At 35.0% G+C, this 15,000-nt stretch overlaps 1 protein-coding gene across 2 annotated transcripts in view; it reads left to right on the forward strand.

Moving 5' to 3' along the window:
- Window positions 1-15,000, forward strand: part of LOC136830185 (glutamate receptor 1-like) — a 445,402-nt gene that overhangs the window by 182,118 nt on the left and 248,284 nt on the right. For both annotated transcript variants that reach the window (XM_067089464.1, XM_067089455.1), the window contains exon 2: window positions 14,926-15,000. This exon is cut by the window's right edge and continues 78 nt beyond it. Coding sequence is in view for 1 of the 2 variants with exons in the window: in XM_067089455.1 (XP_066945556.1) it covers window positions 14,926-15,000 (75 nt within the window). In the remaining variant the exon portion in view is untranslated. The remainder of the gene's footprint in view (window positions 1-14,925) is intronic.

Raw genomic sequence — 15,000 nt, forward strand, 5'->3', positions numbered from 1 at the left:
TTGCATGCACTCTCTCACTCCCTGGAAATTAAGGTCCCTACTTTCAAATATCTATTTCTGTCAAGGTATAGGAATCCCAGTCCATATATATATATATATATATATATATATATATATATATATATATATATATATATATATATATATATATATATATATATATATTATATATATACACACATATATACAGTATACACAAATAAATAAATTTTTATATATATTATATATATATATATTTATATATTTATATATTTATATATGTATGTATGTATGTATGTATGTATGTATGTATACTAATAAATTCATTCATTATAAAGAATACAACCTGTTGACTCTTTCATATTTATCATTATTTCTAAAAAAAAAAAAAATCAGTTAAAGTAGATATGCAGACAGTAAGTACAAGTTCTCTGCTTGCCGGTAAGACAAATTTCAGGGACCTTCATTTATTGTTTGTAGAGCATCCCATAAGATTATTATTATTATTATTATTATTATTATTATTATTATTATTATTATTATTATTATTATTATTATTATTATTATTATTATTATTTATAGTGAGAGAACAAATTCAATATTGATTTGAGTCATTCATTTGGCTTTTAGCGATTAACATAAAACACGAAAACGTGACCTCACTGCACCGTGCTTGACATTTTTAATTTAATATATAATCAGTGTTATGGTTTTGGAAGGATCAACGTATATATGTAAATAAAGAAAGATAATACTGATCGGAATGAGCTGTATAATATGGCAGTACAAAATGGTAATATAGTCCTCTTGTTAAAACTATACAGTTACCTTCATGCACATATGCATCGTGTTCACCATGGCCTGTAAAAAAGAAACAGTAACACAAGTGTTGTATGTTTTTGTTGATTTTTAGTTTTCTGTAAAAGAAAACTGTTGTGCTGGCTTTGTCTCTCCGTCCGCACCTCATTCTGTCCGAACTTTTTTCTGTCCGCACTTTTTCTGTCCGCCCTCCGATCTTAAAAACTACTGAGGCTAGAGGCCTGCAAATTGGTATGTTGATCATCCACTCTCCAATCATCAAACATACCAAATTGCAGCCCTCTAGCCTCAGTAGTTTTTATTTTATTTAAGGTTAAAGGTAACCATAATCGTGCATCTAGCAACGATATAAAACAGGCCCCCACCGGGCCGTGGTTAAAGATTCATGGACCGCGGCTCATACAGCATTACACCGAGACCACCAGAAGATAGATCTATTTTCGGTGGCCTTGATTATACGCTGTACAGAAAACTCGATTGCGCCGAGGAAACTTCGGCGCATTTTTTACTTATTTCTTTGTGATTTAGTGCTAGCTGGACTCTGTCTAATCCAGCTGCCCAGTTTGCTTTTTAGCTCCCGTTGTAAAAGCAATGGATATCACACTAATTGCAGTTAGTATCTACGAAAGCCGATTGCTTTCTTAATCTGAGTTTAACACTTCTTTTCTCTTTGGCCCTTAAGCTTGACTTCATTCGCTTCAATAGATAATGACAATGAATTTAAAAGAATGAGTCGTGTAACTCATTACTCAACAATGCATGTATAATTGCCAAGGGATTACCTAAGTGCATAATCTGAGATTATAATTTTTTGGTGACACTGTCGTTCAGAATAGATAAATTTCGAAAAAATAATGTCATTTTGAGGTATCGTGATCACTTGCAGCCTTAAAATGCTTTGAACTTTGTCAGAACATATAACAATTGATCTTCTCTTATTTGTTGGCTCGTTCTACCATCTACAGTTTATGATCCTTTCGTATTATGGGGCACTTATGCCTATTTACGTCATTCTCTTATTTCATTATGACCTGATGCTGAGTTCCTCTAATTTCCCAATGTAGCTGACGAACGTAGAAATTAGTCATCTGTCCAGTGTATCAGTGGACAAAACTTTATAACTAAGGATTCTCTCAGACAAAGATTGCAAAGTACCTCAGTTTATATATATTTTTTAATTAAAGTTTTTTCCTTTTCAATAGGGGGTGACTCTCAATGGAAATTGCTGCCACATTCAATCCAAGAAAGCTTACACGACATTATCCCTTGATTCCTACAAAGCAGGCCCACCAGCAACTCATTGAGCAACCCTACAAACTCAGCGCCACTCCCCTCTCTCTCTCTCTCTCTCTCTCTCTCTCTCTCTCTCTCTCTCTCGCTTACCAGGTGTTTAGGCCCTTCCCTTCCAGCACCCCTTTCACATCTACCCAATACTTTGTAGATTTATCTCTCCTCCTCCTCCTCCTCACAACACTGAAATTAGACATCATTTTACTAGTCTGTCATTTTCAGCTCTTTTCACAAACCAAACCATTGCACCGAGTCATTCCTTTTACCACCATTATTTATCGTCACATTGTTGCACCCTTCAGTTCTTTTATGCTACGCATATTACACAATCACCTCTTTTCAAGAGCATGCATATTGAACTCTCACGCTTCATTTCCATAAAGACACACATACACACGTATATATATATATATGTATATGTATATATATATATATATATATATATATTATATATACATTTTATATATATATATATATATATATATATATATATATATATATATATATATATATAATTGTAGATATGCATACATGTATATATATATATATATATATATATATATATATATATATATATATATATATATATATATGTGTGTGTGTGTGTATTCCATTCGAGAAAACAACAGCAGTGGTCTGAATGAAAACTCGGTGACTACTACAACAATTAAATGGCCGTTAAAAAAGCATACGATTGTTTGTGAGAGGTGGAGCCGTGGTAAGAAACACTCTCTCTCTCTCTCTCTCTCTCTCTCTCTCTCTCTCTCTCTCTCTCTCTCTCTCTCTCTCTCTCTCTCTGTGCTATACAAAAGACTAGCCAAAGGCTAACGAGGCCAACTCACAGAGGAGCTATTGTCCCTCGCCATGGCACTCTTCAGTGGCGGCCTTTGTTGAACGCTGCTACAGGGAATGCGACAACACCACTCAACGTGCATTGCCTCAAGGAAACGCTTCCCTGTTGACATGATACTCTTCAGTTCTTACCCCGAACGCGATATGAAACTTACATTCAGCCCATTAAGCCTTTCTTTGGGAAGATGATCATTTAATGCCCATTTTTTTTAATGCAGTAATATCTGGACAAGAAAACGCCCTTACTCAGAAACTGAAGTTAACCCATATTTATGGTGTCAAGACTTATTCAAATCTTTCAGTGCTGAATAAGTAAGGGTTTTCTGAACTCCAAATGATTACGAATAGGTTTCCTGACTTATCAAAGCAAGATTGCAAAATCTTTACAGACAATTTTTTTTCCCAGCAAATGGTGAAAGTTGTAAGCATATCGTCATCAGGTCTGAGGTACTGACTGCCATAAATCTCTCCTTGGGATTTTTACCCCTAGGCATAGTTAGTCTCTCCTTATGAATACATTCATCGGTGACCAACTCTGACGCAAGTCATTGGATCTAACTGACAATTTGTCGACTGGTCAGGTGAGCAGTAGGTCACTGGTGAAGTGTTACCTAAAACCAGAGGATTCCGGCACCTAAAGGGAGAAATCTCCTCAAATATTTCATACCAGTATGATTACATAACTTTTATACTACAAAAAAGTTTTTTTTTTTTTAATTTGAAAGTTTATTGCGCCTTATATTTGTACGCAGGGAGATATTTTTTGACTGGTATTTGGATAGTCACATTAATTGGATTGATGATTCAGTAAGTTTTTATTTAGATTTTATTTAAAACCTTTAAAAAGAGAGAGAGAGAGAGAGAGAGAAAGATTTAAAGCTTAAATTAGAGAGGTAGAGGTATATAGAGAGCAAGAGCTTTACAAAAAAAAAAAAAAGAAAACATTAAAGAGGAAAATCGTGTAACGAATTTTTTTATTTCAAAGAAAATTTTAACAAGTGAATAAAACAAATCAGAATTACGGAAGTGTACGAACATTAAAATTCATACAGCTTCAAAAAGCAAGTTGATTTTCGAAATTAAATTAGAGGAGGTACTGAGGTATATGTTCTTTTGGAGCGTTGGGACTTTACGATAATCACAGTTACACGTGTGCAAACTCTCTCACACACACGCAGACAAACGCTTTACATATATATATATATATATATATATATATATATATATATATATATATATATATATATATATATATATATATATATATATATATATAAAAAAAGAAAACATTAAAGCAAAATCCTACAAATGCACATAAAGGAAAATCGTGTAACGAATTTTTTTTATTTCAAAGAAAATTTTAACAAGTGAATAGAACAAAATCAGAATTACGGAAGTGTTACGAACATTAAAATTCATACAGCTCTCAAAAAGAGGTGCAAGTTGATTTTCAATATAAAAAAAAATATATATATATATATACAAAAGTAAGAAAATAACTTTCAAATGGGAACTAAGAGAGGTACAGTGTAGCTGTCACAGAGGCGGACGTGAATGGAAAAATCCTTATTTTCTCTAGAGTGATTTCTGATATTTTTTGGGGGCGTTGGGACTACACACACCCGGAGGACATATAAGGGCATAAACGATCTTTGTACTTAAATAAAGACCCGATAATCACAGTCACACAACTATGAACACAAGTACTTCTCCTCAAACCTACAATTTACAGTGTTCCTAAATTGAATTTTTATGCTAAATTTCCATTTTTATTTGATAATACTTTTTTAGAAAAACTTTTCACAACAGATCCAAGTAAGTTTGGAGCCATTAAGGTCCACCTGATACCTGTTAAACTCTCACCATCGGGTCTTTATTTAAGTACAAAGACACACCTCCGGGTGTGTGTATAGCTATACGTGTCCTAAAGACAAAGACACATAGTCATCGTGGAGTAATATACATGCATGTATATACTAGAATATGTAAAACTTCAATTGAAAATAGGATTTTTCTGTTTTATATATATATTTGGAATCATTAATGATTAAACGACTCGTCCCCTTGTTATATACCCTCTTATCTTTCGTTTTCTGTTTAGTTTTATATGAATATATATCTTATACTTTTGTATATATATATATTTATATATATTTTGTTTTATTTGTCCTTTTTAATTGTCCTTCTATTTTTAATTTTTTAATTATATATAACTTTAAATTTATACCCTTTTGTAATTTATGTTATTTATATGCCTCGAAAATGTAATGAAGCTTCATTACGATCTATGACCCTTTTTAGCAATCTATATATATATATATATATATATATATATATATATATATATATATATATATATATATATATATATATATATAGAGAGAGAGAGAGAGAGAGAGAGAGAGAGAGAGAGAGAGAGAGAGAGAGAGAGAGAGAGAGAGAGAGAGAGAGAGAATAAATTATGTCAGAACGCATTTGAATTTTGAAGTCGCAAAGGTATAAATGTATAATATCCTCCTCTTAAATATTCCATTTGTCCTAAATAAAAAAATAAAAAATTTTGAACTTTTGCCCGAAATAGAACAAAAATTCCAGTGCTTAAAGAGGTGGCTGAGCCTATATTCCCCATTCCGTAACATTCTCTTTAAGTGGCTGACTTTCCATTCTAGCTGCGAGTAAGTTTTGGGGGATTGGTAATTGGTTCACTAAGCCAAAATCATATACATGTATATATAGACCCTTTTATCACTAATATTTGTGTAACTTCTTCTAAAATGATTTTTATAACCACCTTTATGAGGAACCTTCTCCCAGTGACACACCGGGATCAAGATCTTATAAGCTGTAGTCTCACCGTGGAAAACTTTTTGATTTCTGGAGTGGAAAACTTGGGCGATTTCATTACTGATCTTCGACTCCAGACGCTCTAAGTCGTCCCCAGCAGGTGACTGAGTCCTTCATATATCTTGGGATTTACACGAGAAGTCGCGCAGCTATGAAAAATATATGTGAAATATACGCCTGGCCCGCCAGTAATGTATTTGGGTTTTGTATCAAGAATTCTTTCCGCGATCCTTTTGAAGTCGGGTAATGAGATATTCTTTTAATATATCGTAAAATTTCTTTGGCTTTATTTAAAGAGCCATCATTCAGGGGAATTTTTAATGTATTAGGAGGATTTTATATCACGCATTCATGGTAGAGAAAAACTCCTCTTTATTTTTTGAGTCGAAACTCTTTGAAAATAACGCTAGATCTGTTGGACTTTGTCTTTTAGAAGGGCAATTTGTCTTTAATTCGCCCTGTCGTAATTTAAAGCGAGTTTGAGTCAAAAGTTTAACAGGATATTTTGAGCGAATTTACGATGCTACATTTTCGTTCTATGCCGGCTGAATGTAAATCTTCTTCCTCTTTCTTTTTTTTTTTTTTTTTTTTTGCCTAGACATCGATTCCTTTGTCGTTTTTGCGTCAGTAAAGGAGAACATTATGCCAACCTTAAAGAGAGAGAGAGAGAGAGAGAGAGAGAGAGAGAGAGAGAGAGAGAGAAAAGGATCTTCAGACTGATAAATGTGAATAACTTTGGAATTATACTAAATTGTACTAAGTAGGCCCCTTGCCGTATACATTAACGAATTCCTTTGCCCATGTACATAAAATACACGGTTGGAAATATTTTCCAGATAATATATACAAAAGAAGAATAACTCCTCGTAATCTACATAAATTTAAAATGTCTCTGAATATTTAAAGTTCTATTTTTTTTCCGTAACGCTTCAGTTGACATATATTTTTTCATGCATAGACAGTCCCTATCTTGACAAGACTTTGGAAATACAGTTGCCAGGGCCATGTCTTCCCACCAAAGTCGATTAACAGCAAGGTGCGTAGTTACCTGTTTTTGACGAAGGAGTATATTAGGAGCATAATGGGACTTTCCGGAAATGTTCATATGTCCTTTAACGCTTGCTGGGATCAACATCAGATGTGGTGAGTTGAGGTTCATACGTACAAACACACACACACACACACACACACACACATATATATATATATATATATATATATATATATATATATATATATATATATATATATATATATATATATATATATATATATATTACGTACATATATATTCGAAATGTCTTTAGATTTAAATGAATATTGTTATTACCAAAACTCAAAGGCTTTTGCTTCACCCCCAATTCATTGCACTAAAGCAGCACGGCTTATGACAGCGATGAACTACTCACAGTATTTTTACTTATAAACAATGCTCGTAATCATCTACAGATAATTGACTGCTATTTTCTTGAGTACATTGCTTGCTAATTAGTCCACTTGATGAATCATTTTAACTTCCTTCACTACCCACCCCCACCCGTCAATAAACGGATTCTAATTAAGCAATATAAAAATGGCATTAATTTCCTTATTCGATATTAACCGTTTTCCGGGATAGTCGTAAACGTGAATTATGCAGCGAAGGATTAGCATCTTTTAACAATACCACTAAATATTGGGAAATACCGATCCATTCTGAAAAAAGAGATAATAAAGTGAGGATGATCGACTCCAAATTATCGCTCGTAATGGAATAACGATAAGATGGTGAACAGGTGGGGGTGGTGGGGAGTTGTGGGGTGGGAGTGGAGTTGGGAGGGGGGGTGAAGTTTACTGGAACCGTGGAATATCTCTGGTGGGAGAGGCAGTATATTTTAGAATATTACTATATAAAAATTACCATAATACGACGAGGGAAAAAGAAGAGAGATCTTATATTAAAACTGGATAGAAGGGGGTTTGATAGAGAGAGAGAGAGAGAGAGAGAGAGAGAGAGAGAGAGAGAGAGTGGAAATATTTGAAGTAAGGAGAGTGGAAACATGCATTTTGAGAGTAGAGAGAGAGAGAGAGAGAGAGAGAGAGAGAGAGATATCTTCATGTTAGTAATGTAATTTTTTTATTATTATAGCAAATTTTCTTGGTCATGGCAATTGTAATATTAATTGTGGTTTATCATTATACCTGATGCTGCCTTCTAATTGAACACAATTAGAAAAAAACTATGGAATTATATGAATGCGAACACTGCAAGCGCTTGGAGGCAGTAGCGCCAATGAAACAGGGTAGTTATCGGGCTTATGTGCCAAGTGCTTACCCCATGGCCGTCTTTACGCTTGGGATTCCTAATCCGTTAATCTCGTTGATATCTTGAGCACACAAGCGAGCTTGAACCTCTTGATGGGGAATTAGATTAAGGAACTTGACGGAATTATTCAGGTTGTTTTCACACGGGGAGTCAACCTGCAGCTGAAGAGTTGAGTGAGTTGACAAGATCTAAGGATCTTGACGAATGCCGCGAGGAGGAAGCGAACGAAAGAAAATACACTTACGAAAACGTCTGGCACAGTGTTGGTCCTCATTCTGATTTGCCTTCTCAGGACCCCCGCTTTGGGAACCGAGGGCTTCAGGAAATGCTGCATGCCACAATTAATCGTCTGTTCGTGAATGAAAGCCAGTTAGCTGCAAATTACTTTAAAATTTTGAATCACACAAAGATTTCTGTAAAATGCTTGAAGGTCCATGATTGTCAGAATGCGTAGGTCTGAAGATATGATTTAGCAATCATGTTTCTTTTTTCCCTTCGGAAAATTATTATTTGTGAGACAACTAAATATGAAATATTATCCAAGTCTAAGAAGGTTAAAAAAAAGTCTGCAGTTCAAAGATGTATCGTGTTTAACGGGGTAAATTAAGGGAATGGCGGATAAGAAAGCGGTAGATATTTCGTGCATTGAGTTTCTGGTGCAAAGGAAAATTCTAGGAATCAATGTTTAAAAGACCAAGGATTCCTGGAAGGCTTGTTAACGATATTCGTAATGGGATTTTAATTGGTTTTAAGTGCCATATAGAAATGTTATTATCATCTGGAATTATTTTGCAGGATAAAGGGGTTCAGTGAAATTGGCATCCTTTCCAAACATGAGTGAAAGTAAACGCTGCTTTTTACTCAATATCCGGAGCTGCGTTAAAACAAGAGATGTAACCGATTTCGTCGACCACACATTATTGACTGTTGGGGATCGGTTTTCTCTTCGTGACAATCCTTTGCCGATGAAGCTTACAAGGGTTTTCACAATTCTTTGATAAGGAGAACAAATACTTGAAGAAGGCTTCTCTCTCTCTCTCTCTCTCTCTCTCTCTCTCTCTCTCTCTCTCTCTCTCTCTCTCTCTCTGTGGTCTCTCTGTGGTCGTGTGAGTGCGTTTGATTATCTGTTTGGCTGCTTCTCGTATTTCAGTGATGAATTTTTCTGGCAAATTATAGATAAATGCATATATACTCGCATATATAGATTGTTCCTTCACTGAGGTTTTGCTTCTCTTGGGTAAGGTAAAATTGAATGGATCCTGAAATGGCTTACCACGCGTCACCACCGTGTCTGCGAAAGCATCTGATCACGAACTGTGCTGGACTAAGCGTATGAGACTTCCTTGAATGTTTCTAGCAAACGAGGACAGAAATACATGCTGTGCTCCTCCAGCTATGTCCATTCACTCATGAAGGCAAAAACAAAAGATATACCGTATTGTAAATCGCCTTTTACAATTTATCATTATTCAGAGGGCATCGCAACTGAAAACAAAACACCAAAGGAGGTGTTTCCTATCGTTTAAATAAAATTAATGGTTCGGAAAACGTTTTTAACTGAAAAGGCAGGAATCACCATATTGCATTCCAAAGTTCAAAGTACATTCCACATACCCATCCGAGCCACGTATTTGACTTAGTGGATTTTGTGATTAAAAATGTTCCAGGTTGAAATTAACGTAACAGTACTGAAGTGAGCGAGAATCAGAGAGAGCTTGGATTTTTTCCTGCGAAAATTACTAATAAAAAATCGCGAAAGATAAAGATTGTAATGTTAGTTGTTTATCACCTTTGCCAAAGAACATGCCAGATATATTTTTTTTAATTCAGGAATTGTTTCAGTATCAGTAACTCTGACTAAGTAGGGACGAGGAAAGGAGTTTTCTATTTGCTTGCTTGCTTTTTGTTTTGAAACTTCTTAGCCGACGGTATCATTTTGTTGTTCACAATAAACTTGACGCCACGTGGCAGCGGAAATTGAGGTCATTACAAAATTTTTTTTGACAATAATTTCAGTTCTTCATGCGCATGCGCATGTTGAAAGACCTAAAGTTAGTTTGTTGGAAATAAAAGCAACTCTGATAGTAGAAAATCCCCCCCTCATACTAAGTCTCCAATGTATTCACACTTATGCTTCTGAAAATGATGTAAAATGTGATTACATATCATATTGCTTTCTTGCGAACACGGGAAATAAAAGTTGTATGAATCACGATGAAAATCTTTTTGCTTCAGAATAAGACAGAAACATTTTGTATCAGAGGATATTACAAAAGTTTTTGAATGTAAAGAATGTATACGGATTTTGTTTCAAAATAAGGTAAAATGATTTGATTTCGAGCGACGCTGAAAAGATTTTGTAACTAAGTAAAAAGAGAAAAGGCTTGAGAATTTGGAATAAAAAAAAAAAGACAGAAAAATTCAGTATTAAAAGAAGTCTGGCTTATGTTTACATAGCAATTTAAAATCCGCTTTTCATGACTGAAAGTACAGTAAATATAGATATTAATTTTTTCAAAAAAAATCAGATCGGTTTATGTTATCTGTTAATTCAAATTTCCCTTTTCCATTTGAAGCAAGATGTCTGTTTAAGAAAACAAAAGTCTCCTCTGTAATGATATATATTTTGTCTCTGCTAGTTCCAGTCAATATCCATATGGGCAAAAGTAGTTGTCCTTCAGTGGATGTGTTTTATTCTAGACAGAAATAAGTAACACGAATAAGTTAAAATAAATAAATAAATAAATTTGTGGAGTAACATTTCAGACAGCATCGAATAGATTCCCTTCATATTCTCTTAGACGAACTTCTCTTCACATTTGCCAAGAATATTATTCATTGATGCCTCCACTTATCATAATGAGTAAATTTTCCGGAGTACATACAAGTACTCACGCCATCCTGAATTGACATTTATTGGTCTTTCTGCTTCCATATTTTTGAAAGTACACGTTTTTAATTTTTTTATATTCACTCTTCACATTCTGCACTAAATCCACTTTTCAAGGATTTCACATCTTTCGTGTCTTACATTCTCAGTGACCAGCCATTTTATCCTTGGAGAATTGTACTGAATGCAGTGATTGAGTCTTTCAGGAATAATAAAATTTTCCTAGTTACCTTCTTAAATCTAAACCGTATTAAAATGCTTGGGCCTTTTCTTGCTTTTCAAAATCATCTTGCTTTACGAGCTATGCCTTCCGTAACCTTTAAACCTAATGTAATCACATAATTCGAATTCATTAGTCTATCAATTTATCTCTCTTTGTCTCCCTTATTTCCTCTGCTTTGGCTTACTTGACATCTATATTCCTTTTAGTTGATTCCTTTCCAATTTAGTGCATCATATAACCTGAACTCAGCCCTGCTGCTCATACTGCTATTACGTAGTCCATTACCTCTCGGGGACTTCTTCAGGTTCTCCCTGTGGCCTTATCTCTCTTCTCCTCAGCCACTAAAGTGTACTCCTCAAGGGGAAGACGAAACCCCTGGGGCACATTGATCTTCTTCTACGCCTGGAAATGATTAAATGCATACACACAAATCATACACACGCACATGCACTCCGCACATCATATCATACATACATACATACATTTAAGTATGTAAGATTCATCAGTGTAAAGATTATTACAGTTTTGTTTTGTAGTTATCTTTTCTTCCTAACAGCAATAGTAATAGGAAAACATACAACAACAGCAGCGGTTTTATGGAAGATATTAAAATACAACCTCTTTGATATTTTTCAACCAATCTCAGTCGCGACCATCTCTACCAGTTGAACTGAGTCCGAGTTGATGGCTGGCGTATCTTAATATAGATTTTTCTTTGGAAGTGTGACCAAGTTTTATTTTTCTTCAGGCCTAATCCCGTAACTTAAGCTGCAGTGATGACACCACGAGGGCTGAAAGCTAATAACATCTCTTTATTAAAACTTTAAGATATTATAAACCTTCGCCCCGCCATACATCTAGTTTTGTTCCATAAAACTTGTTTTGTTCCATAAATCTAGTTTTGTTCCATAAATCTAGTTTTGTTCCATAAATCTAGTTTTGTTCCATACATCTAGTTTTGTTCCATGAAACTTGTTTTGTTTGTTTTGTTCCATAAATCTAGTTTTATTCCATAAAACTTGTTTTGCATAAATCTAGTTTTGTTTGTTCCAAATAAATCTAGTTTTGTTCCATAAATCTAGTTTTGTTCCTAAAATTGTTTTGCATAAAACAGATTTCATCTTTGTTCCAAATCGCTAAGATTATTTTCATTCGAATCGCAGTGTTGGCCTTATGTAGTCGGAGGTGTATGTTCATTTGCGTAGAACTAATTTGTAAATTATCCATTTTGAGTTCCCTCGCCGTAAAGCGATTCCATAGTCAGCTGTTCATAAACTCAATTCATTATTTTTATAGGACCTCTCTGTATTAGAACTTTTAGTTTTCTATAAAAGAAAACTATCGTGCCGGCTTTGTCTGTCCGCCCTCACTTTTTTCTGTCCGCCCCCGGGTCATAAAATCTACTGAGGCTAGAGGACTGCAAATTGTTATGTTGATCACCCATCCTCCAATCATCAAAAGTACCAAATTGCAGCCCTCTAGCCTCAGTAGTTTTTATTTTATTTAAGGTTAAAGTCAGCCATAATCGTGCTTCTGGCAACGATATAGGATAGGCCACCACCGGCCGTGGTTAAAGTTTCATGGGCCGTGGCTCATACAGCATCATGCCGAGACCACCGAAAGATAGATCTGTTTTCTGTGGCCCTGATTATCCGTTGTAGCGGCTGTACAGAAAACTCGAATGCGCCGAAGAAACTTTGGCGCTTTTCTTGCTTGTTAATTTCTGCAAAGAAATTATGCTAAATTATCAGAGAGTACATACTGCTTCAACATCTGTATAAACAGTACGTATGAGGCATAATAATACGTTTTTTCGTGTATGAAAGATGGAGTAAAATGTTATCTATGAACATTAAATGATTTATGCTTTCAAAGGAGCTATCACATTCGATTCAGACGGTCATTATCATTAACGTTTTACAATTTTTTTTTCTCATGAGCGAATCATGAAATTCAGATTATAAAGCCATGAACCTGTGTCTTATGCACTCACTGCCAGGATTCCCATGTGGTTTAGAGTTTTAATTTTGCTATTTTTCCTTCTTTTGTTCTGTTACTTCTATAACTACTACTTTTCTGACTAACTGTTACTCACAATTTATCATCTCATGTCTGAGCTATCCCTGTTTTTGAGATCAGTCCGTCATCCAACCTGTGCATACCTTATCTCCCCCTGAACTTTCCTCATTAGTTTGTAATGAGATCTTCCATCGCCCTCTAGCCTAAATCTTTGTAAATGCCCATGTCTCTGCGTGCACAAGACTACAAGTTTCACTTGTTCCAGTAGCCTAGCAATTTGTTCCAGTAGCCTAGCAGTTTCTGGTCAGTTCATCCATGTTATTGCACTCTTTTTCATACTTCCCTCTTAATAACACTTCCAAAGTCCTATTTGTTTTGACTCTTCTAGGCCAGCCATTTGAAGATGATGTGTATTTTTTTTTTTACCTTGTATGTTACTTTTCATAGTCATATACCCTGTGTGTTCCTTTTTACTTTGTATGTTAGTTTTCATAATCATATACCCTGTGTATTCCTTTTTACTTTGTATGTTAGTTTTCATAATCATATACCCTGTGTATTCCTTTTTACCTTATATGTTAGTTTTCATAATCATATACCTTCCTTTGGTCTTATATCTGTCTTGATGAGATTTCAAATATTCTGATAGGCTCGTAAGTGACAGGCTCGTTTTAGCAAATTGCTTATGATCCATGGTGGTCCGGCAGCTTTCCACCTTTCATCTCGCCAAGGGCTCTCCCAACCTCCTCAGACGTCTCAACCTCTATTGGTCTTTCTGTCATGTCACACACCCTTCAGTTACTCATTCTCGTCATTCAGCAGAGGTTCAAAATAATGCTTCCATCGTTCCTATTGTTTCATTCTTTTCGTCTCGAGTATCTCTATTTTCATCTTTTATAAATTTCCACCTTTCGCATATATTTCCATCTTTCCTCATCCACTTCGCTATCCTAATCTTTTACGCTTGGACTATTAATTGCTTGTGAAACATATGTAATCACTCTCGTACTCCGTAACAGAAGTGATGCTTGAGGAACAGCCTTATTACAGCCCAAAACAAGCTTCGTAAGTCATGATTTTCCTCGATGTTTTTATTTTCCATCATAAGAAGAGCTGTCTAATTTCAGCCTCATTTACTCTTAAAAAATAGTAACTCTTTGGTCATCTTGAATGTTGCGTTTAGCAAATATAATTCTTTGCGATGAGAAAGTTACTGTAATGCTTTGACTTCCAGGTTTCCCTTCTTTACTGCCTTAAAACTAACTCTCAGTTCATGCGGGGATATTTAAAACCCTTACGAATAATATACCTCATGAATGTGCCGTTTCTGTCATGTTATCTCATTTCCTTTCCCCGATGCTTGTTCTCCACTTCCTGGTCTCCTTGTTTGTGGTGCCTGTACTGAGAACACAAGCGTTATCTACTGCGCTGAGCCCACTAAATTCTACATTTTCCCACCATGACATTTATTTGCCTTAATTCTATCTTATCTTCCACCTTCGTAGAACAGATATACACATTTTAGAGTCAAAACAGGAACAAAACTTTTCCTTGATAACTGAAAATGTTCAACACGTTAACTAAATCGAGAAAGCATTTGAGAAATGATCTGGCGAATAAACGAACATCTTTCGCAAACATATCAAAATAAAGAAAACACAGAGAGTAGCGAATAAGCATTATCAATGTTCATTTGCATTCCAGGTGCCATTTTCAACAAAGAAGCACACGACATCATCGCGGCGTTCCATCATGCGTTGGAGGAATACAACAAAAATG

The sequence above is a fragment of the Macrobrachium rosenbergii genome, chromosome 4, assembly GCF_040412425.1.
Source record: "Macrobrachium rosenbergii isolate ZJJX-2024 chromosome 4, ASM4041242v1, whole genome shotgun sequence".
Lineage (NCBI taxonomy): Eukaryota > Metazoa > Arthropoda > Malacostraca > Decapoda > Palaemonidae > Macrobrachium > Macrobrachium rosenbergii.